The sequence below is a fragment of the Phaseolus vulgaris genome, chromosome 4 (assembly GCF_051622355.1).
Source record: "Phaseolus vulgaris cultivar YP4 chromosome 4, ASM5162235v1, whole genome shotgun sequence".
NCBI lineage: Eukaryota > Viridiplantae > Streptophyta > Magnoliopsida > Fabales > Fabaceae > Phaseolus > Phaseolus vulgaris.
In genome coordinates, this window is record NC_143501.1 from 48483022 (window position 1) to 48504332 (window position 21311).

The 21311-nt window shown below is 33.9% G+C and overlaps 3 protein-coding genes across 6 annotated transcripts; 2 read left to right on the forward strand and 1 right to left on the reverse strand.

Moving 5' to 3' along the window:
* The first annotated feature begins 622 nt into the window (after positions 1–622).
* ATSYTF (C2 domain-containing protein) lies at positions 623–8500 on the forward strand. 3 transcript variants are annotated; one of them, XM_068647217.2, is made up of 15 exons: positions 629–691; positions 767–1181; positions 2026–2100; positions 2180–2287; positions 2914–2946; positions 3055–3144; positions 3763–3888; positions 4156–4299; positions 4833–5246; positions 5426–5560; positions 6195–6416; positions 6532–6801; positions 7075–7212; positions 7443–7745; positions 7939–8500. In XM_068647217.2, the coding sequence occupies exons 2-15, from the start codon at positions 987–989 to the stop codon at positions 8164–8166; spliced, it is 2481 nt and encodes an 826-aa protein (XP_068503318.1). In that variant the 5' UTR covers positions 629–691; positions 767–986; the 3' UTR covers positions 8167–8500. The 3 variants fall into 3 exon arrangements, with proteins under 3 accessions (XP_068503317.1, XP_068503318.1, XP_090157577.1); XM_068647216.2 differs by having other exon boundaries at positions 623–1181; XM_090301451.1 differs by lacking the exons at positions 629–691; positions 767–1181; positions 2026–2100; ... (1 more) ...; positions 2914–2946; positions 3055–3144 and adding an exon at positions 3561–3626.
* Positions 8501–10715: 2215 nt separating this feature from the next.
* EMB1865 (CRS1 / YhbY (CRM) domain-containing protein) lies at positions 10716–16939 on the forward strand. Its single transcript, XM_068647219.2, has 10 exons — positions 10716–11631; positions 12353–12818; positions 12898–13028; positions 13597–13941; positions 14305–14461; positions 14539–14831; positions 14916–14975; positions 15640–15729; positions 16050–16245; positions 16493–16939. Exons 1-9 carry the CDS (start codon positions 10882–10884, stop codon positions 16161–16163), a joined length of 2406 nt encoding a protein of 801 aa, XP_068503320.1. The 5' UTR covers positions 10716–10881; the 3' UTR covers positions 16164–16245; positions 16493–16939.
* Positions 16940–17809: 870 nt separating this feature from the next.
* Positions 17810–21058, reverse strand: LOC137838014 (caffeoylshikimate esterase). 2 transcript variants are annotated; one of them, XM_068647220.1, is made up of 8 exons: positions 20729–21058; positions 20132–20161; positions 19774–19900; positions 19534–19680; positions 19005–19135; positions 18781–18921; positions 18575–18673; positions 17810–18201 (listed from the first exon to the last, which is right to left on the reverse strand). In XM_068647220.1, exons 1-8 carry the CDS (start codon positions 20876–20878, stop codon positions 17965–17967), a joined length of 1062 nt encoding a protein of 353 aa, XP_068503321.1. In that variant the 5' UTR covers positions 20879–21058; the 3' UTR covers positions 17810–17964. The 2 variants fall into 2 exon arrangements, with proteins under 2 accessions (XP_068503321.1, XP_090157472.1); XM_090301346.1 differs by lacking the exon at positions 20132–20161 and having other exon boundaries at positions 20729–21022.
* Between the last annotated feature and the right edge of the window lie 253 nt (positions 21059–21311).

Genomic DNA, 21311 nt, shown 5'->3' on the forward strand with positions numbered 1-21311 from the left:
CTATTTCATTTTGTAAAATGTACCTAATCAAGTACAAAGTTGGTACCACAGGTGTTATGTATAGTCCATAAACTGTTGGACATGATAGATACTTGTATTAGTTAGATTATTTTCATATAATTTTTAATGTAAATTAAGATTATTTTGGCATTTTCTCATTTTTCAGGTTTATTTTGTTAGTTATTTCTATGATAACAAGTAAATATATCAGACCCTATTTTTTTATTAAAAAACAATGTATTTTGTTCACATGTTTAGGCCAAGAGGAGAACTAACAACATATTTTTTTAACACAATATTGATTAAAAATTATAAATTAAAAGAAGAAATATTAAATATAAAATAAGTGAAAAGACATTGTAATTTCCATAAATTTTAATTAGTATCAGAATCTATTGAAAAATGTGATAACAGAAGGTATCTTCAAGGATATTTCTCTTGTGGAAACATTTGTTTGATTCTGTATCAGAATTCATGCATAGTTCCAAATTAAACAGCTTATTATCCTTAAACCAGCAAGAGGCAAACCAAATGATGTGACTAAAAATAATAGATTCAATGTAAAAAAGTTGAAAAATGGGACCCACCATTTGGAACATGAACCTTTACAAAGGTGGCTGAAGGACACAAAATGTTGCACTATAGATTTTAATTCAGAGTTTTCCAACACTTCAATTCTTTAAGCACAAAGGTCATTTTTTTTTTGCATCAAAGTGTTATTTTTTCATTCCCTTAGCTGACTTTTCATCTTCTCTGTTCCTCACAGCTTCTTCTTCTGAATTATAACAACCCTTCAAGATTTGTCAACTCCAAACATTCCTGGGTTATGGTTTTTCTCCATCCCCATGAGTCTTTGACCTTGGTGTTGTAACATGGATAGGAAAAGTTGACCCTTTGGGAATTAAGAGAGCCAAACACCAAAATCTCCAAAATCTGAACTCAAAAACTTCCCTTTTGTGATTCTGGTGCTTACCAAGAGCAAAACAATGAGCTTGAAGAAAAGGGTCCTTTCAATTAACATTGAAGAGGCTGCTGTGGACTTTTTCAACCATCTCTTGCAGGAGAAGCCCAGAATTCCGGTTTTCATTCCTCTGATTCTGATTGCTTGGGCTGTTGAGAGATGGCTCTTCTCTGCCTCCTCTTGGGTTCCTCTTGCTCTTGCTGTGTGGACTACTATACAGGTTCTCACTCCTCACTTTTATTCATTATTACTCTCTTGTCATCTCTTTATGCTTTTTGCACAAATATGTCTCCACAAAAGTTATTTTGTTATGAATCATCTTACCTGATTAATCAATTTGATTTCATATTAAAAATGCATTTAATATTTCTTGATTTTGTTGAATTGGGGCAATTCTCAGAAGTCATGCTTATTTGTGAGATTTAAGTTTCTGTTTTGAATGAAAGTGATAGATAGAACTGAGGGCCACACCTCACTACAGGTCACGTGTCAAATGCGTCAATGACACGTTTAGACTGTTAACTGAATCCTACCATGCTTTTTGCCCAAATATGTTTCCACAAAATAGTTACTTTGTTATGGATCATCTTATGCATTTGTTATTTCTTGTTATCGTTGAATTGGGGTAATTTCATAAGGAATCCTTACTTATGAGGTGAAATTTCGTTTTTTGTGTTGAAGAAATATGATAGAAAGGAGAGTGACCAATACTATTTGGTACAAGTAGTGTGTCAATGGCATGTTAGGAGCCTAAACTCATTTCCAATAATTATAAAATTAAATTGTAGATGTTTTCACGAAAATCTATAAATTTCTTAGGTTCTTCAATTATATTCATGATAAAACTATAGTAATATTTCCAATCTTACATATTTAAAAATTGATGTATTCTGTATTTGTATCCATCACAGTTATGACTAACTTTTTTAAAAATATGTTTGGTTAACTTCAAATTCTGTGCAAGCAAATCTCCCTGATTTATTATCTGAGTTGAGTTATTGTCTGCTTTTTATGTGGTGTACTATTCTGGTAGTTAATGTGAGGTGGTGCTTTTTCATTTTCAGTATGGGAGATACCAACGCAAACTACTTGTGGAGGACTTGGATAAGAAATGGAAGAGGATCATACTGAATGTCTCGGTACTTTTTTCCCCACCTTTCCTCCTTTCACCTTTCAAGTATGATTTTTGAAGTTGACCCCAAGTTCCTGTTCATATAGCCCATCACACCATTGGAGCATTGTGAGTGGTTGAACAAGTTGTTGACAGAAGTCTGGTCCAACTATTTTAATGCCAAGTTTTCAATAAGGCTTTCTGCTATTGTTGAGGTGAAATTTCACTACCTTTTCTCACGTGCTACACATTGAGTAATTTTTCATCCTCATTCAAGAGTCAATACAGAAATTGTGGTTAAATAGCTTGGTTGCACTACACATACATACATGTATGTATGTATGATGTATGTATGTATGTACGTACAGCATATTACATACACATCCTTTTTCATCTATGATTTAAATGGATTGTATAAATTCTACTTATACTTTAAAAATAAAGAGGAAGTGCATAGCACTGTCAGACTGTCAGACTTATATTTACAGTAAAAGAATGTAACATCTGTTAAGTGTGCATAGTATAAAACCTTAGACTCTGAACAACACAAGCTACATGCTTCAGACTTTAGCTAACCTGACATTTCATGTTGCCACTCTCAATTCAAATATTGAATAAAGAAACAGAATGCTATGCTGATTATGTCTTGGCCAAAAGGATCAAGAAATATTTGTTTACCTTTCGTCATATAGTAAATAAAAAGTTGCACAATAGTGGATAAACTTCTTGTTAAAAATTCGTTAATGTTACATTTTATGGTCAGGATCCTTCATTCTGTTTAGACATGTATTTTGTATTTTGATAGATGAACTAATCTAATTTCTATCTTTTGTGTCTCTAGAAACGTATAAAGCTCCGGAAACCAAGACTTCTGGTAAGTCATCATGTTTTATTCTACGATAGAACTTTAATTAGTTTATCAAAACAGCTTGAACACTTTATGGACATTGGATAATTGTGTGATGATGTGTACTGAATACAGGAACGAGTTGAGTTGCAGGAGTTTTCGCTAGGATCATGCCCTCCTAGCTTGGCTCTGAGAGGGATGCGTTGGTCAACTATTGGTGATCAGGTTTTGGTTTCCTTCTATTTCAAATTTCACTAGTAAATATAATTCTTGTATATTTAATCTTCCCTTATATAGTACTTTTATAGTGATATAGGGGAGGGGGGAACAGGAGTAGCATTTATATCATCATCTGTTTTTGTTTTTGAGAGCAATGTGAGAAACATATTCTTGTCCGAATCTGTATTTTCATTTTTCCTTGATGTGGTTTTGCACCACCACTACATTACAATCACTAGGATCTTTAATTTCACTATTTTTGTTGCCCTCTCTCCTTCTAGTGCCACTGCTTTTGTGATCTACATGAGCAAGTGGTCGGGGAATTTTCTAATATACATAGTTTGGAGAAACTAAACCTTTACTTGCAAATTAAACATTGAAGATAGTAAGTAATGAATCTATGAACCTTTTGTCAGCTCACCAAATGCCGCCACCTGACTGTTTTTGGCTGTCGTACTTCTATTACCATTGCTTAATTTGCTTGTAAGGTAGTTTTCCTGTTCACCATTCATTTTTCTTGAGGTGTATGACTCTGTGCCTTGTCTTTAAGTGCCTTGTCTTTAAGTATTAATATATTACTAGATATCCAAGATTTTGATCAAGCATTCTGTTGGCTTTTTTCAGCGATTTCTGCAACTGGGTTTTGATTGGGATACAAGTGAAATGAGCATTTTATTGCTTGCTAAGCTTGCAAAGCCGTTGATTGGAACTGCTCGAATTGTGATTAACAGTCTTCATATCAAGGGTGATGTATGTAAAGCTATCCTTTTCATTTTTGCTTCTTTAATATGTGAATGAAAATATGTAAACAGAAGTAAGAGACATATAACAAATTTGAAGCAAGTAATTAACCCTTGATACTTTAAGAATTGCCAACCTATATTACCAGCTTATTGCAGTTACTATTAGATTTTCTTTAGTTATTGGACCTGGTCACCGATTTTCTAGCATTACTAAGAAACTGGTTTAATCCTTTTTCTTTTTTTTAATCTAATAACCATTATATTTATTTTGCAGCTTCTTGCTACACCAATTCTAGATGGAAAAGCACTTCTATACTCATTCGTATCAACTCCTGAGGTGAGAATAGGAGTTGCCTTTGGAAGCGGCGGGAGCCAATCACTTCCTGCCACTGAATGGCCGGTTGTTTCTTCTTGGCTGGTGCGTTACCACCAAGTTTAATATCATGCTAGTAAAGTTACAAATTTGTCTTTCTGAGTTAAATTCCCTAAACTATCTTATATTTATGGTGCTATTGTAGAAAGGTACGCACACTTTTTGGTTCAAATTGAACCTTATCCTATGTGTCAATGGATTTCAATCTTATGCTTAAGTTGATGGATATTTTTTCCAGATGGTTATAGGTTTAATATAAGGACTGCTAGTCACATATAACTATCAAAGAAGAGGAGATGAAGTATTTTCACATTAATTTGGAGAAATTGTAATATAAATCAGGTTGAGTCTATGTTAATTAATTAGAAATTTAAGCCAACATGAGAAGTAGTTGATAACTGATAATATTGAAATAGCTTATCAGTAAATAACAGTTTTTTTTTTATGAAAATATCAATTAGATGTTTGGTATCACATGCTCAATGTCGTAAATTCTCTCCATGTTTTCTTATTACTTGCTGCTTTTCCACATCAGCTTGTTATATTTCATACTGATTGGAAGTTTGCATTTTGTGCAGGAAAAACTTTTTGCTGACACCCTGGCAAAAACCATGGTGGAACCTCGGCGACGTTGTTTCACTTTGCCTGCTGTTGATTTAAGGAAAAAAGCAGTTGGAGGCATTATATATATTAGAGTGATTTCAGCGAATAAACTTTCTGGGAGTTGCTTTAAGACATCTAGGAGGCAATCAAATGGGTCAACCAATGGTTATTCAGAGGACAATTTTGATGACAAGGATCTGGAGACATTTGTAGAAGTAGAAGTTGAGGAATTAACTAGGAGAACAGATGTCAGAATGGGTTCAACCCCCAGATGGGATGCACCATTTAATATGGTTTTACATGATAATACAGGAACTCTTCGTTTCAATCTTTATCAGAGCCATCCCAACAATGTGAGGTGTGACTATCTAGCAAGTTGTGAAATCAAGGTACTTCCTTTGGTTAATGTTCTCCTTTTTGAGCTAGCAACAAGAGAATATAATTTACCTACTATAAGTATTACATTTGTTCAGACAAGAATTCTTTTTCTAGTCTTTGTTTCTTTTCAACAAGTACTTCTTTGTCTTCTAATGCTGTGATAAATTAATATTTATATGCCTTTGTGCAGTTGAGGCATGTTGAAGATGATTCAACAATAATGTGGGCCGTAGGACCTGATTCTGGAGTCATTGCAAAGCAGGCACAGTTCTGTGGTGAAGAAATTGAAATGGTTGTCCCATTTGAGGGCCCCAACTCTGCAGAGGTACAATATTTTGTATTGTGTAATAACCAATAGCCAGGTTCCTCCTACCCTATTCTAGCATGCAAATGTGGAGGGGAGTGCTGAAAAGTCCCACATCCCCTTCCTTGGGTGCAACTTGTTAAAGATATGATCTGATTATGTTAGTGATATGATTTAATTACATTACATAGGAAGATATGTATGATTTGATAGGAAGATATCTGAAAATGAGTGCATATTATTCAATATTTGTTCTTTATGTGTGTCAAAGGAACTTGATTATACCATCAATCATGTTGGTTGATTTGTGAATAAACATTGTATTGTACTAATCATTTAAAATGGACGAGTTTCATATTGGTGGTGTTTCTGGTGTAATGCTTGTAACTGCACCAACATTCTGCAATCCTCTACGTCTTGAGTTTATTGTCTTAATTCTTTGGTCTTACTAAATTAAATGGCCCTTTAATATACCATATTCTTACAAAAGCACAATCTTTTATTCTTCTTTTACTGGTTTCTAATCTTAGAGCTCAACTCAAAATGCCCTTTTGTCACATTTTGTACTTGAAAATGGATAATTTGCTTACCTTTCTGAAAATAAAAATGTGATTGAATCAGAGATTTTATTCATTTCACCTCATCATTTTTTCAGTTGAAGGTGAGCATTGTAGTCAAAGAGTGGCAATTTTCTGATGGTTCGCATAGCTTGAACAGTATCCGGAGTACCAACTCTCAGCAGTCAATTAATGGATCACCAAATATTCAGTTAAAAACTGGAAGGAAAATTAGTGTAATTGTTGTGGAAGGAAAGGATCTTGCTGCAAGAGACAAATCTGGAAAATTTGACCCTTATGTCAAATTGCAGTATGGAAAGGTGAGTGGCACTGCATGTCTGCGAGACACTGCCTGTACTTTCATTGCCTGATTAACTGAGGCCGCAAGTTAAAGGTTATTGGTTTAACTAGTTTTGTTTTTAACAACTTTTCTAGGTTGTCCAGAAATCAAGAACTGGTCATACTCCAAATCCTGTCTGGAATCAGACATTTGAATTCGATGAGATTAGTGGTGGGGAATACTTAAAAATTAAAGGCTTTTCTGAAGAAATTTTTGGCGATGAAAACATTGGTAGTGCTCATGTGAATTTGGAAGGACTGGTTGAGGGCTCAGTCAGGGATGTATGGATCCCTCTTGAAAGAGTGCGTTCTGGAGAATTAAGACTTCAGATATCGGTTCGAGTGGATGACCAAGAAGGATCGAAGGTGTGCTTATTCACTTGGAAATATTCAGATTTTCTTTTGAATGTTCAATTATTTCAGTGTAATTATCAGGCGAACAAGACTAGAATCACGCTTTGTAGGATTTGAACTTAGTGATTCTTTCAACCATTTAGTTACAAGATGAATATAGGATGCAAAAGCCTAAACAAGTTAATTGCTTATTATCTCTTCAATTAGTGATTATTTCAGTCATTTTGCTCATTTGTTTTTGTTTTGACTGCTTGGATATTCATGCTAACATTTTGCAATGGGCAGAGTTTGGGTTCTGGCTCAGGCAATGGTTGGATTGAACTTGTTCTGATAGAGGGAAGGGATCTTGTTGCTGCCGATCTCAGAGGCACAAGTGATCCATATGTGAGGGTACACTACGGAAGCTTTAAGAAAAGGACAAAGGTTGGAATACTCATTCCTCTCTTTTTCCTTTGAAATTTTTCAATGTTTTCAAACTTGATATACTTTACTACATGTTCTGAAGAGAAATCTCCTACCTTTTCATTCATAAGTTATACCCTTGATTTTTCTCAGTATTACACCTTTCCTTTGCATTTCCATACGTTTTTTTTTACTTCATCCTTGTAAATCACAAAACTCAAAATACTTACTAGCTGTGGCTTTGTCTGTAGGTCATATACAGAACTCTTAATCCTCAGTGGAACCAGACCTTAGAGTTCTCTGATGATGGAAGTCCCCTAATGCTTTATGTCAAAGATCACAATGCATTATTGCCCACATCAAGTATAGGTGAATGTGTTGTAGAATATCAAAGGTTGCCTCCAAACCAGATGGCTGACAAGTGGATACCTCTCCAAGGAGTGAAAAGGGGTGAAATTCATGTCCAAATCACTAGAAAAGTTCCAGAGTTGCAGATGAGGCAAAGTCTAGACTCTGAACCTTCCTTGAGTAAACTACACCAAATTCCAAACCAGGTGACATCTTCATACGCCATGACTGAAAAGTGAAAAAAAATCTTTTTGTAACATTAACTAATTCAGATCAAAGGATAAAGTGTTTGATTATTTTCAACTCAATGCATATGCCTTTATAATGTGAAGTTATCATTATTATGATTTTCCTTTTATGCTGTTATTCTAACACTTTGTGTGAATTGGGGTTTACCAGATAAAACAGATGATGATCAAGTTCAGGTCCTTCATAGAGGATGGAAATCTTGAAGGACTCTCTACAACATTGAGTGAGCTAGAAACTCTTGAGGATACACAGGAAGGGTATATATCTCAGCTGGAGACTGAACAAATGCTTCTTCTCAGCAAAATAAAGGAACTTGGCCAAGAGATCATTAATTCTTCTCCTTCCCTCAGCAGAAGATCTTCTTCAGCTGGAAACTGATCTGCATTAGCTCAGTATTAGTTTTCTATACGTTTTCCCATGCACAATATTGCTTGTGGGAATCATCAAGAACAGATTTTGTACATGTTTTCCTAAACTAGATAGCCTTCTTATACCACCACATATAGCTTTTACATGGTTATTTGATAAATATTTTTTTCTTTCTCAAGTTCATTTCTGGGTATGGGGATGCAAAATAAATGGAAGGAGGTACCTATTTCACACTTGCACAGGAAACTAGGTTCTGCTCTGGATTTCTGTAATTAATTACTATTTTATTTTGAAAGGAATGATGTTTTGCAGACATGAATCTGTTATTGTTATTGTTGTCTCAGTTCAATTGTTTACATCCAATAATCAATATCTGAAACTATTTAGGAGGCAATATATATATTTTTTCTTGTGACGGACTGAATACATTCATATATTTGTACTCTTTACCTTTGATAATCCATCCAACTCAAATGATGTAAAGTAACCCTTTGATTCTAAAATTTCCAAACTATTTGAAAGATATTTGGGAGCTTCAGAAAAATTACCATTTCTAATAATAAGTGCTTTAAGGCTATTCATCTCCTTGAAGGTATTTCATTCCATTATGCTATTTCTTCTTTGTCAAATATAGGGAAATCTAGACATTTGATTTCAATTTCACTAGTTCCTGCTGATGCAGAGGGCACAAGTCAACCACACTACTATTACATGTTCATCAATAGTTTAAACAAATTGGGATATTACAAAGAAAAAAAAAAGACAACTATGATGTGAACATATGACATTTTTTATAGGAAGATTAAGTTATTCAAGAGAATTTTTTTGCATGAAACCCACACTTTTGTTGTTGTTACATGAAGAAAATTCTAACAATAATGGTAGCATATTTGATAAATGTCGTTTTTCTCAGGGAAATTAAAATAACTTCATAGCAGAGACCGTTTAACGCAGTGCAAAACTCTCTAACACCAATAGATGATAGTATAGTTGTGGTCAGCTGACTTTAAGTCGTCTCAAAACTTATCTACCGTGAAAGCGATTAGAAATAACAATGAAAATAAAATGAGATTGAGATTTTTATGTAGAAAAATAAAGTAGAGATTATAAAACAGTAGAAGGAAGCAGTTTGACTCTCAAGCTTTTCTAGTAACAAATTCTTCACGATTTAACCGTCATTCAATCATCTAAACAAGTTGAATTGAAGTTCACTAATATATTCAATACATCAGTCGTCTATATGCATTTACTCATAACGTTTCTAATCTTTTACTTCTTAAATTATGCACCCAATAAATTGTTTGAAAAATATAAACAAGAGTTTAATTAAAGACATAATTGAATTATCAACATAGTTCAAATAATTCCCAAGACAACAATTAAACTTATAAAAAAACCAGATATTTAACACACAGTAAAATATTAAAATTTTAACTACATATAACCTCAAAATTCATTGTGAAATTATAAGAGAATCAACTAAAAATAGTTTAGCCTTACAATGGAAGAATTACAATAAATAACTTAATGTTCTGTTTTTCAAAAGTTGCTATCAAACTTTGAAGTTAGATGATTTTTATTGAAAGTTTGTATTATTTTTATAGTTTTTTTTAGCTTCAAGGATCTTGTAAAAAATTCTCATTCATATTTTGTTCACAGTTACTTAATTTCCAACTTTACATAATTCTTAGATTTTGTTCACTAATGTTACTCTGTTTATTCATATTTCCGCACAGATAATTTACTTTCAATTCTATTTTTAATATATTGTATATTATATTATCTAATTCTTTAATTCAAATTTTATTTACAATTTTAACTAAGAGAAACAATTTTGACTTTTGCCTTATTAAGTCTTATTAAATTGTCTACTACTATGTAGTAGTATTACTTAAAAATACAAAATTAACATAATAATCTAAATTAGTTAAACTAATTTATAAAATAATAAATTTATTCATGATTATAATTCAATTATTAAATTTTTTAAATGTAAATAAAATTATGCTTATAATATATGATATATGAATGCTTAGCGTGGAATTCATATCATAGTGTAACATAATATACATTATTAAAAATTTAGGTCTTAGCATTATAATAAAAAATATAAAAATATCTTAAAAATAATATAACATAATAAGATCTAAAATAAAACTTCAATCACTTATCTTGAAAGCATCTTTGAAAAAAAGAAAAATACTGAAATAAAAGTAAAGACTTTAATTATACTTTAAATAATTCCTTAAAACAATAAATATATCACAAAATTTCACTGTTTTGTATACATATTTTATTTATAATATATTAACATCACTATATTCTTTTACTTTAGTCTCATCTCCTCTTCAAAGTAATTACCAAAATTACACACTTATCATATTCCTTTCTTACTTTAGAACTCTTACTCTTTTTTTTTTTATATATATATATATATATATATATTTATATGATTCTTTTAATCTTAATTTAAATCTTAAAAAGATTTAATATATATATATATATATGTGTGTGTTTTCTTTAATATTTAATAATTTAAATTGCAAGTTAAAAAAAGGTTCTGAAACAAAAACATCTTATCATGTTACATGTTACTGAGTGACCCTCCTCGTCGCTCTCATCCTTTGTTCTTCCTTTGTTCTGTTCCTCACTCTGCAACTTTCTCTTTATCCAAACTCAAAGAAAATGTTTCACAAAAGCTAACACTAATATACCAACTCAACAATGGCGTTTCCCAACACTTGTAAACTCTCAGAATTTTCTTTTTCATCACTCAACCCTCCTCCTCCTTCTCGCTCTTTCCACAAATTCCCATTTCGCACACTCACCTTTGCTTCTCTCCCAACCCCTAAACCTAACGCCTCTGCACCCTGGCTTACCAAATCCCCCTCTCCCAAAAGGGTCACCGAACCCCTCACTGTCGACGACCCAATTCACCGCACAACCCCAAAACAACCGCAGAACGCCGTCGAGAGAATCGTCCTTCGGTTACGCAACTTGGGTCTGATTGAAGAAGAAGAAGAAGACGAAAAACCAGAACAAAAGGAAGAATTGCCGGCTAGTAATCCGGCGCCGGTGACCGGAGATGAGAGGCTGAGCGAGTTGCTCCGGCGGGACTGGGGAAGGCCGGACGCCGGGCTGGTGGGCGAGGATGAGGAGGAGGAGATGATGCTGCCGTGGGAGAGGGAGGAGGAGAAGGTTGTGGTGGTTAGGAGTGGAAGAGATGAAGAAGGGTTGAAGACGAGGAGGCTTACGGCTCCTAGTTTGGCCGATTTGACCCTTGAGGATGAGTTGCTGAGGAGGTTGAGGAGAGAGGGGATGCGTGTGAGGGAGAGGGTGAGTGTCCCCAAGGCTGGACTCACTGAGGAGGTGATGGAGAAGATTCATAAGAGGTGGATGAAGGAGGAATTGGTGAGACTCAAGTTTCATGAGGAACTTGCAAAGGATATGAGGAAGGCTCATGAGATTGTTGAGGTTCAATTCTTACCCTTTCTCAAACACTTAACATAAACACATAGCATGGCATAGACACCAATTACTGGTTCAAAAATGATCCACGGTAATCTATACTGAGAGAGAGAACGAGAGTGAAGTTTAAAAGTGATAAGTGATGTAATGTGCATTTGGTTCCTAGATGTGGTTTTTCATGTTTACTAGAAAGCTAGAGTTATAGCTTACACATTCTCAAAGGTTTTCCAAATGCATGTATAATGTGACAAGAAATGAGATAGAGATAGAGATGTCAATTGAGTGTTTATTGTTGGGATGTCCAAAAATGTTATTTACTAGTTACATCACTTCATTGTTGTTCTTGTCTTAGCCTCTGTCTGGAGAAATTTCTCAAGAAACGATTTAATGCGTAGGAAAAGAAAACAAAAAACCAATGAATTGAACATCTTTTATAAGTTTAAATCAGCTCATGTACATTGGTTTTTACTTAAGTCAGAAGAGAGAACCTTTATAAAGTTTAAATACATAAGTTGAGCTTTTATTTCTCGTGTATGTGCTTATGGGGATGTTTCTCCAATTAGGGTCTTGGTGAGTTTTTAGTTGCATTTTAAGTGTGCATTTGTTTTTCTTCCTTTTCTATCAAATTAGAATGTTGTTTCTTGCTGTGTGTTTCTGTGTATGTTGAATGGTGATGTTGACTGTGTTTTGTTTGATGGACAATGGACTGATTAGTTGTAGTGTGCAGCGTCGAACTGGCGGATTGGTCACATGGAGGGCAGGGAGTGTTATGATGGTGTATCGTGGTATTGATTACCAAGGGCCTGACTCAAGGAAGGAAGTTAATGACAAGAAAGGTAATGACTTTTTTGTGCCTGATGTCTCATCAGGAAGTTTGTTGAAAAGTGAAGTCAGTAATGCAGCCACATCTCGGGGAAAAAGTGAGGTGGTTGTGAGGGAGCAAGAACAGTCTAAGAATGTCACTGAGGCAGAAAGAGAGTACAATGCACTTCTTGATGAATTAGGTCCCCGTTTTGTTGGATGGTGGGGTACGGGGATACTCCCTGTTGATGCTGATTTACTTCCAAAAACAGTTCCAGGTTACAAAACACCGTTTAGGCTTCTTCCTACAGGAATGCGTTCTCGGCTGACTAGTGCAGAGATGACCAATTTAAGGAAACTTGCAAAATCAATTCCTTGTCATTTTGCCTTAGGTAAGATTCATCCACTGCAATATTTATTAAATTTCTTTTCCGTTGTGCTTGTATAAATATTTTTTTAAATTTTTTGAAGGGAGAAATAGAAATCACCAAGGTCTAGCATGTGCTATTCTTAAGCTTTGGGAGAAAAGTTTAGTTGCAAAGATTGCTGTCAAACCTGGCATCCAAAACACAAACAATGAACTGATGTCTGAGGAGCTGAAGGTTTGGTTATTTGTAATTTGGAAATTTTGACTTGTGTGCAATCATGCTTGTGTCAGATCTAATACATTTCATTCCATCGATGTCTTGACCTTTCAATTAATACACACTTGGATGTAAATCTTATATTAAGTTTTGGACCTAATCTAATTGTTCTTCGAAGCTGCTGGCTTTGCTTTTATTCTGCTAGTCACCAATCAGAATTATAATTTGTTTTTGCCTTTATCTTTGAGGAAACCACTGGTTTTCCTTTTCCTGTAATTTTATCAGGTAGCAAACGAGTAGCTAGCTAGGAATAATTAAAAGGAAACTATATACTCACACACAATTAATATGCCTTCACATTTTTTGCCAAAATATCATTCACCACTGGAGTTATTTTATATTTTACTGTTATCACAAGACAATTCTGTTATATTGAAGATATAACACATTCTCTGGGTTTAATCTATGTAATGTGGCTAAATCTTGTTTTTTCTCCATGTCCATCTAATTGCATAGACGTGATACACTGCTAGCACTGTCAATTTCAATTTCAGAAGAGTGATTATTTTTTCTTGTTTTGATACAGATGTTAACAGGAGGTACCTTGCTGCTAAGGAATAAATATTTCATTGTTATATACCGTGGGAAAGACTTCGTTCCAATAAATGTGGCTGCTGTTTTAGCTGAAAGAGAGGAAATGACAAAGCAAGTGCAGGATGTTGAAGACAAGTTACGGTACAGAGCAGTGAATGCAATTCCATCAGGGCAAGGTGAAGCAACAGCACAGGCTGGGACTTTAGCAGAGTTCTATGAGGCCCAGGCTCGATGGGGGAGGGAAATATCTCCTGGAGAACGTGAGAAGATGCTGGAAGAAGCTGCCAAAGCCAAGACTGCTAAACTTGTCAGAAAAATTGAACATAAACTATTTATAGTAAGTATCTATATATTTTTTAAAGATATTATATGCTAGTGATAGTAATTGGTTTATTTCACCTGAAAGTGAGACTGGGTTTATAGTGCATTGGTGGATATAACTTATTCTCATTATATATTTTAGTAGTCTCTCAGATTGGAATTCTTGATTGATTAGAATATAAATCCTGCCAGCTTTTTCAGCTTTATTTTTAGCTGCTGTATGATTGTCTGGTTGGAGTAGGCTGTAATTTATTTCTGCAATATATGCGTATATGAGTGCAGCATAAGAGGATGTAACTGTAACAGTTCCTTTTTATGGTTGTCTTTACAAAACTGGACTTTCATTGCTCATCATATTACCATTCTAATGTCTGAACAGGCCCAGACCAAAAAGCATAGAGCAGAAAAGCTCTTAGCTAAAATAGAATCATCGATGGTTCCAGCTGGTCCTGATTATGACCAGGAAACAATCACAGATGAAGAACGTGTTATGTTCCGTAAAGTTGGTTTAAGAATGAAACCATACTTACCACTTGGTGAGTAATTTTAAACTCTACAAAAGTTGCTCTATTCTAGCAATGCAAAGCTGACATCTTTCTATTATAATCTCCAGGTATACGTGGTGTTTTTGATGGTGTCGTCGAGAATATGCATTTGCATTGGAAACACCGAGAACTTGTAAAATTGATGACAAAACAAAAGACTCTTGCTTTTGTGGAAGACACAGCAAGGTTACTTGAATATGAGAGTGGTGGAATACTGGTTGCAATAGAAAAAGTTTCCAAAGAATTTGCTCTTATTTACTATCGTGGAAAGAATTATAAACGCCCAATTAATCTGAGGCCAAGAAACCTTCTAACGAAGGGAAAGGCATTAAAGCGACATGTAGCCATGCAACGTCACGAGGTTCCTATTTTCTATATGACAACTACTGATCTATTCCTGACTTTGTATCTATGATGTTACATTTGGTCTTGTGTGAATTTGCAGGCTCTGAGTCAGCATATTACTGAACTGGAAAAGACTATAGAAGAATTGAAAAAAGAACTTGTAAGTATTGGTAACTTATTAGCAATTATTTAGTATTACTTTGATGTAGAGGAGAGGTCACTGCTAAAAGTTAGACAGAATTGACTTGATTGATTACAGTCAGAATAAATAGTTTCTTCATCATTATGACTGCTTGACAAGACAGCAACTACCCTCTCTGCATATGTCGAGTTATAGACTCTGAAATCAATCTTAACCCATCTGCTTCCTCCTGTGCCTAGACTAACATTATGTTACGGGATCTGCTTTAGATATTTTAAACATGTGAGATTGGTCATGTCATGAAGTCGTCAAGTGTCTCCAGAATTAGTTTGGAATGGTCTATGTCTGAAAATCTTATGTTCTTAGTCCCTACTTCTGTTTGTCCCAGTGTTAGCAATTATATAATTCTATAAATTCACTCTGCTCAATTAAATGTGAAGTTGACAGCCTATTAACAGGTCAGAATCGTGGTTAATATACGCCCTCTTGATTTGAAGTTAGGTAGAATTGATTTTGATATAATTAACTTTGAACAGTTGGATGTGATGAGATGCGTGTCTAAATTAATCTGAACCACATATGCACATTAGAAAGTGTTTTTCATTGGAAAATGTGAGAATTGACTTTCAAATTTTAAAATAAACCAGGGCCTATATTAGCTAAGTCTTTTAAATTTAATCAGGATAAGCCTCAAGATTTGAATGATGAAGATGGGTCGAGCTCAGAGGAAGAGGATCATAACCAAATAGACAACATCTCAGAATTGACCCTTGTAAGATACTCCTAGTCTCTGTTCATTCTCTTGACTGCTTGATTTTGGTAAGGCTATCAAATAGTTTTTGCCAATTTGGTGCTATTTCTAAATGGTAGCTCGGGCATTTATAATTTCATGTACTTACAGTTAAGTTTCTCAGGTGAAACTCAATGGTAAGTTTTTGGAATTTATTAAATGATTAATATGGAATATGATACTGCTTATAATAATATTTACTTATCAGCTAAAAGAGGGCAAGGGGGAGAAAGATTGAAAGAAAGAAATAAGAGCAAAAATAATTTTTAACTACAATGACAATCCAGTTATTGGGAATGCAGAGTGAGAATGAAGATTCGGATGGTTTTGATGACGAGGACAAAAGCAACTGGTTAGATGATGAGGAAGAAAGTGATTGGGAAGATGATGAGGACCTGAGTTTTCAAAATTCGTAAGTGACGAGCATTCTTGAAGACCGGTTGACATATTTGTATTGAAGTTTCCTGGATCACATCTTCCATTACATGACGCTTAAAGGTATTAGCTTTGCTACTGATCATTTAGCTCATAAGTTTGCATTTGCAACACACTTCATTTTAGGAAAGCATAATAATCCCGAGTTATGTAATTCTGATGCCATGCCTTAGCTCTGTGATTCTTGGATTGTCAATACTAAAAGCAGTTTACCTAATGCGCTGGTTGTAATTCTCAATTCTGTTCTACGGTTGAGGCATTTTTTTTTATCCCTTTAGGGATTAAATGCAGTAATTTTCCCTACATGTAGGATTATCAAGAGGCAGGTTATAAGCAACTTGTATGGTACTTCCTCTATTAGCACATTCTTTTGAGATGAAAATACGGTGTTCATTTATTCAAACTTGTACAAAGATGTGCCTAGATTCGGGATCTTGCAGCAGCAAAAATTCATCATCCATTATATACTCGTCTCTGGTTTTTCTACTACCATCTTTTAGTATGCTGGTTGACTTTTGAGCTGCATGGACAAAATTTGCGCTGTATACAGGAGCCTATTCCCCACATTGTAGCTGATTATTGTAAATCTTCACATTGTAATAGGCTATTTGGCAAAGGATCATTCTTCTCTTGTATTTACTATATTGATATTACTATGCCTTCCTGAGATTTTACTTTCAATTCGGTGAAGTAGACAATAAATGTGCTATGCTGATTTAATGGGATAAGAGGCACAATTTTGGTTATAGCTATCAAACATGCTCTACTGTCCATATTTGCTTGCAATTTTTACTTGTCTTTTTGTTGACATTGGTTTTATGTAAAAAGTATTTAAGAGGAATTTAATGATAAATATTGAATGTCAAAGGAGGCACAAAGGAATTTGGCAAATGGGTTCATGCAATAATCAAATTATAAACCTGATCCCTTACTAGCTTAGATATCCGATTCCCATGTGTTTTATTATAATTTTGTATGAAATCACAAGTAATGATATTGAAGATTGGATTTTCCAAATGTAATTTGATTACACATGCAAAGCTGGCTTATTTGTAGTAAAGACTGTTACTATATAGATATATGTACTGGAGAGAATAATGATGTTCCAATCTAAAGTTGCATGTTGTGTAAGTCTTATAAAAAAAGTTATATTATCAAATGTTCCAATTTTGATAAAGAGTACTAAAAGTATTTGCAGTATTATACATAAGTTGTCTGTCAACTAAAGCTAATTGCAATATGTTACTGTTATAATTATTGATGAGTGCTAACAAAGAATCAACATCACCCGAATTAGAATAAACAAAAACAAGCAAACTGGGCACTTTTGATTCCTCTTCATGTTGAAGATCTTTGATCCCATTTGAAGTATAAACTGACTCAAGCCTTGGCTTTTATTTATTTTCATCACAAGTGTTAGGGGTGATCAACCTCAAAGAAGTATACCATGGGTTTGGATAAATGTAAAGGCTACTGGTTACAGCCTAAGCAAGTTACTTAGATTACATATGATACAAAACCAAACGCATGTAGTCGTTGACATGGTATCATGCAACATCAACAAATTGGATTTTCTTATTAGACATCAATTAATTGAATTTGAACCAAAGAAGAGAGAAAATTGATATTCAAGCAACCAAACAGGTGTAAATTGATATTCAAGCTTTGAACATTAAAGTCCACATTTGATTGTTTACTCCGAGTCCATTTCACCTTCTAATTCCCCTAATAAAACATTACACAAACTGAATTTAATGGCTAATTTTGTGGCAAACCAATATGCTAAGGTGCCTGATATGTGTTTTTTCTGCTGCTATGCTCGTCAAGCCAAGATATAATATCACCAAGTACGTGAAATATAGTTTCATCAGGTTCACCTTCAAGTAGAGTATGGAAAGCATCCTTATAGAGGCAGAGTTTCTTGTCTTTAACTTTAGCTTTCTCATACAAAGCCTTGCTAGCTGATGGATCAGTAATTATATCAGCCTCTCCATGCATGATCAACAGTGGCAGAGAAACCTGGCAATTAAAACTCTTCTGTGAGTTTCATTGACAGAGAAAGTTCATCCAGAAACATGTCCAATAGCTCAAGAAAGTTATTATAAAAAAGAAACATGTGGAATAGCTCAAGGAAGTAACAAGACTTTGATACCACAAGTTTTTTTCCTACAATTATGCATTAGCTTAGGTTTATTCGTGCAGTCACCAAAATATCAGGAAAATTAAGACCAACCTGATATGTTGTTTGCTTGTTTCGTTTGTTTTAAGGAATTTGGTTGTTAGTTTCCTCATGAAATCTTATTCAGCATTTCAAATATATAGTTTATCTTCATATAAAGGAAGGCAATTAAATAGTACTGAAAAGCAAGTCAAGGGGAAATATATCATATACTTCTTCCAAACGCTGTTCTAGCTCCTGTGTGGCTTTCAACAGCTCCAATGCAGTTCCCAGTCTTGGCCTATCCTTGTAGAGTAACACATTATAGGGTGCCTGGAGAGAACCATTTAGAAAAATCGTTAATAGAAGAAGAGAAAACAAACATGGATTATTTCCTCTATTTAACTTCACATAATTCAAGCTTGATGTGGTACACCCACCAGTTTTCTCTTGTTCGGATCTCTAAATATATTATCTTTCACCTCTTCCTTTTGTGGAACTAACTTAGTTTTGGGAAGGACTTTGGCTACACCAATTAGTATTTGCTTCACCAACCAATGTGGAATCATATCCTCAGCAAACTACTCAAGAAAATTGGTTAGCATACTTACATATGGATTGAGCAATCAAGTAATTCTAGTTTTTCAAATTCAAGGAGATACACCTTGCACAAAGGTGCAATAAGTGCAGCACCATTCCATGCAGTAGGTTGTTTGAAGTGAATATTCAAGGCAACGGCTCCTCCCATGGATTCACCCAACAAGAAGCTTGGCACATCTTGATACTTCTTTTGTTCTGTCATGCAAATGCAACAGAGTTATTCACACAAAATTCAAAATGAAAATGACAAGCCACTGCATGGATTTGTGCAAGGACAAAATTTAAAAACAATTCCTTAAATATTTCCAGTATTGTTCTTCAATTTGCATTAAACTTTTCGAATGAAAACTCTAGTTATGATTGGATAAAATGTAATAGTGCTAAATGTTGTAAATATTGTCAGTGTTGTTCTTCAATTAGTACTAGACTTTTCTAATTAAAAATCTAGTTCTAACTGAATAACTACTAAAAACACTTCTGAAATTGTATTTGAGTTGTTATTTGTTCAAGAAGAAAACTTCATGCAAACATTTGAGAAAACCCACAATGACACTAAAAAGAATTATCTGAAATAATGGAAAATCAGATCTTACCCTTAATTTTTGAGAAATGTTCGACGGCATCATTCACTAGATTTTCAAAGCTAGGAATATAACCATGAAGACCATCTGATAGGCCAAATCCAGGGTAATCCAATGCAAATACTCCATATCCAGATGATGCTAACTTCCTTGCAACTCCTAAATTCAAGACACAATGACATCCTATTATCTATCTCTTTTCTTCATAAACATATTAAACTAATCTCTCATTTATTATAGATCTTTTCATGCCTTCGAAGTAAAATGTGCAAGTGTCTGCATATCCATGACAGTAACAAATGATTGCTTTCAAAGGAGAACTTTCTGGAAGCCAACTTTTAGAGAATATTTTTATTCCTCTGGAGTTCACTTCATAAACCTGCATACAAACAAATATTGGAATTATTTCATCAAATTAATGATAAGTCTTGTGTGATACTATCACCTAGAATTTCACAAACAATGTAATTAATGATTAATTATACATGAACACACTTTTTTTAATTTATTCTTAACTCTCCAAGTTTAAAGTCAAAGTGAACTGTAACTAGAGCCATCAAGATTAAGCATATAAATTGAATGAGAGAATATAAGAATGAGAGTTCTTTACCTCTTTCATCTTCACCCCATCTGATGGTAACTGCAGCAAATTTCAAAACAGAAATGAGCTACAATAATCTTCTCTATACTCACTCGATATTTTTGGAATAGATGGTTTGTGTCACAATATGTGATCAAATTAATATTCAGAATACCAACCTTTTTGGCTCTCATTGTTTGAGCATAGTTCATATTTCATGTCCAAAAATCTCTTTCACATTTAGTATATGTGTTTGAACTAGTGTTTATAATGAATTTTACATTAATGATATTTATGTTTAGATGTTTTTATTAACAAAGTAAATTTGTAATAAATTTCAGTATAATTTTTTTATCCAAGAAAAAAAAACTGTATAGTGTAGTTCAATTTAAACTCAAAATTCATTTTTCAACTAAAACAATGTATTGGGATTAATTTCACAGTGATAAATAATCAATTGCTTCTCATGATAAAGATAAAACAAGAAGTTATCAGTTCAAACTTTTTTGCATTATATTACTATATATGATTTCTGTGGAATATGTTAACTAATATCTTTCACGAGATTAGAGTGAAATCAAACATAGCTTAATGTGATATAAAAAGAAGATACATTATATTAGTTACCCGAAACAAGCAATGATCAATGGCAAGTTGAATATGCTTAAAGGCCTCACGAGCACGCCTTCTAGCAGGTGCCTCATCCAAGTTGGCCAGAAAAATGGTTTGCAACTCATCATTCATATATTTCACTTCTTCATTTTTGCTTCCACCCATTGCTCCTCTTCTCTTGTTATGCTAATGTATGTGACTCAAATCATGAAGAAGAAAAAGAAGGAAAATTTGGGTGGTTGTAGGAAGAGTAAATGAGAGAGAGAGAGAGAGAAAATGAAAGGTTCCTAAAGAAAAGGGTGACATGCATTAAGTTACATTTGGTTAGATGGTAGTGGCTAGGTCAAGATATCAGAGGAGTTTGGTTCCAAAATTTAATTACAAGCTGCTGAGGAGTAAATATTTTCTCACCTATCATTTATGACATTGGATCCACTTTTCTTTACCACACTCTTGGTTAATCAATGTGCTACCTAGTTCCTTTCGTACCATGTACTATTCTATGTATAAATATCAAATCACTAAACTTGCTAAATCAACACTATGATGACTATACTATTTATGTAATTTGGATGTGCATGTATCAAGGTGATGATGG

Bases quoted from the DNA above. Each gene is read 5' to 3' on its own strand.
- ATSYTF (XM_068647216.2), top strand. From the start codon at position 987: ATGAGCTTGAAGAAAAGGGTCCTTTCAATTAACATTGAAGAGGCTGCT. The intron at 5,561-6,194 runs GTACAATATTTT...TCATTTTTTCAG, and splicing joins AGGGCCCCAACTCTGCAGAG to TTGAAGGTGAGCATTGTAGT. The intron at 7,746-7,938 runs GTGACATCTTCA...GGGGTTTACCAG, and splicing joins TACACCAAATTCCAAACCAG to ATAAAACAGATGATGATCAA.
- EMB1865 (XM_068647219.2), top strand. From the start codon at position 10,882: ATGGCGTTTCCCAACACTTGTAAACTCTCAGAATTTTCTTTTTCATCA. The intron at 12,819-12,897 runs GTAAGATTCATC...AATTTTTTGAAG, and splicing joins TCCTTGTCATTTTGCCTTAG to GGAGAAATAGAAATCACCAA. The intron at 14,832-14,915 runs GTTCCTATTTTC...GTGAATTTGCAG, and splicing joins TAGCCATGCAACGTCACGAG to GCTCTGAGTCAGCATATTAC.
- LOC137838014 (XM_068647220.1), bottom strand. From the start codon at position 20,878: ATGGGTGGAAGCAAAAATGAAGAAGTGAAATATATGAATGATGAGTTG. The intron at 20,162-20,728 runs GTAACTAATATA...AATTTGCTGCAG, and splicing joins TTGATCATTGCTTGTTTCGG to TTACCATCAGATGGGGTGAA. The intron at 19,136-19,533 runs GTAAGATCTGAT...TTTGCATGACAG, and splicing joins ACATTTCTCAAAAATTAAGG to AACAAAAGAAGTATCAAGAT.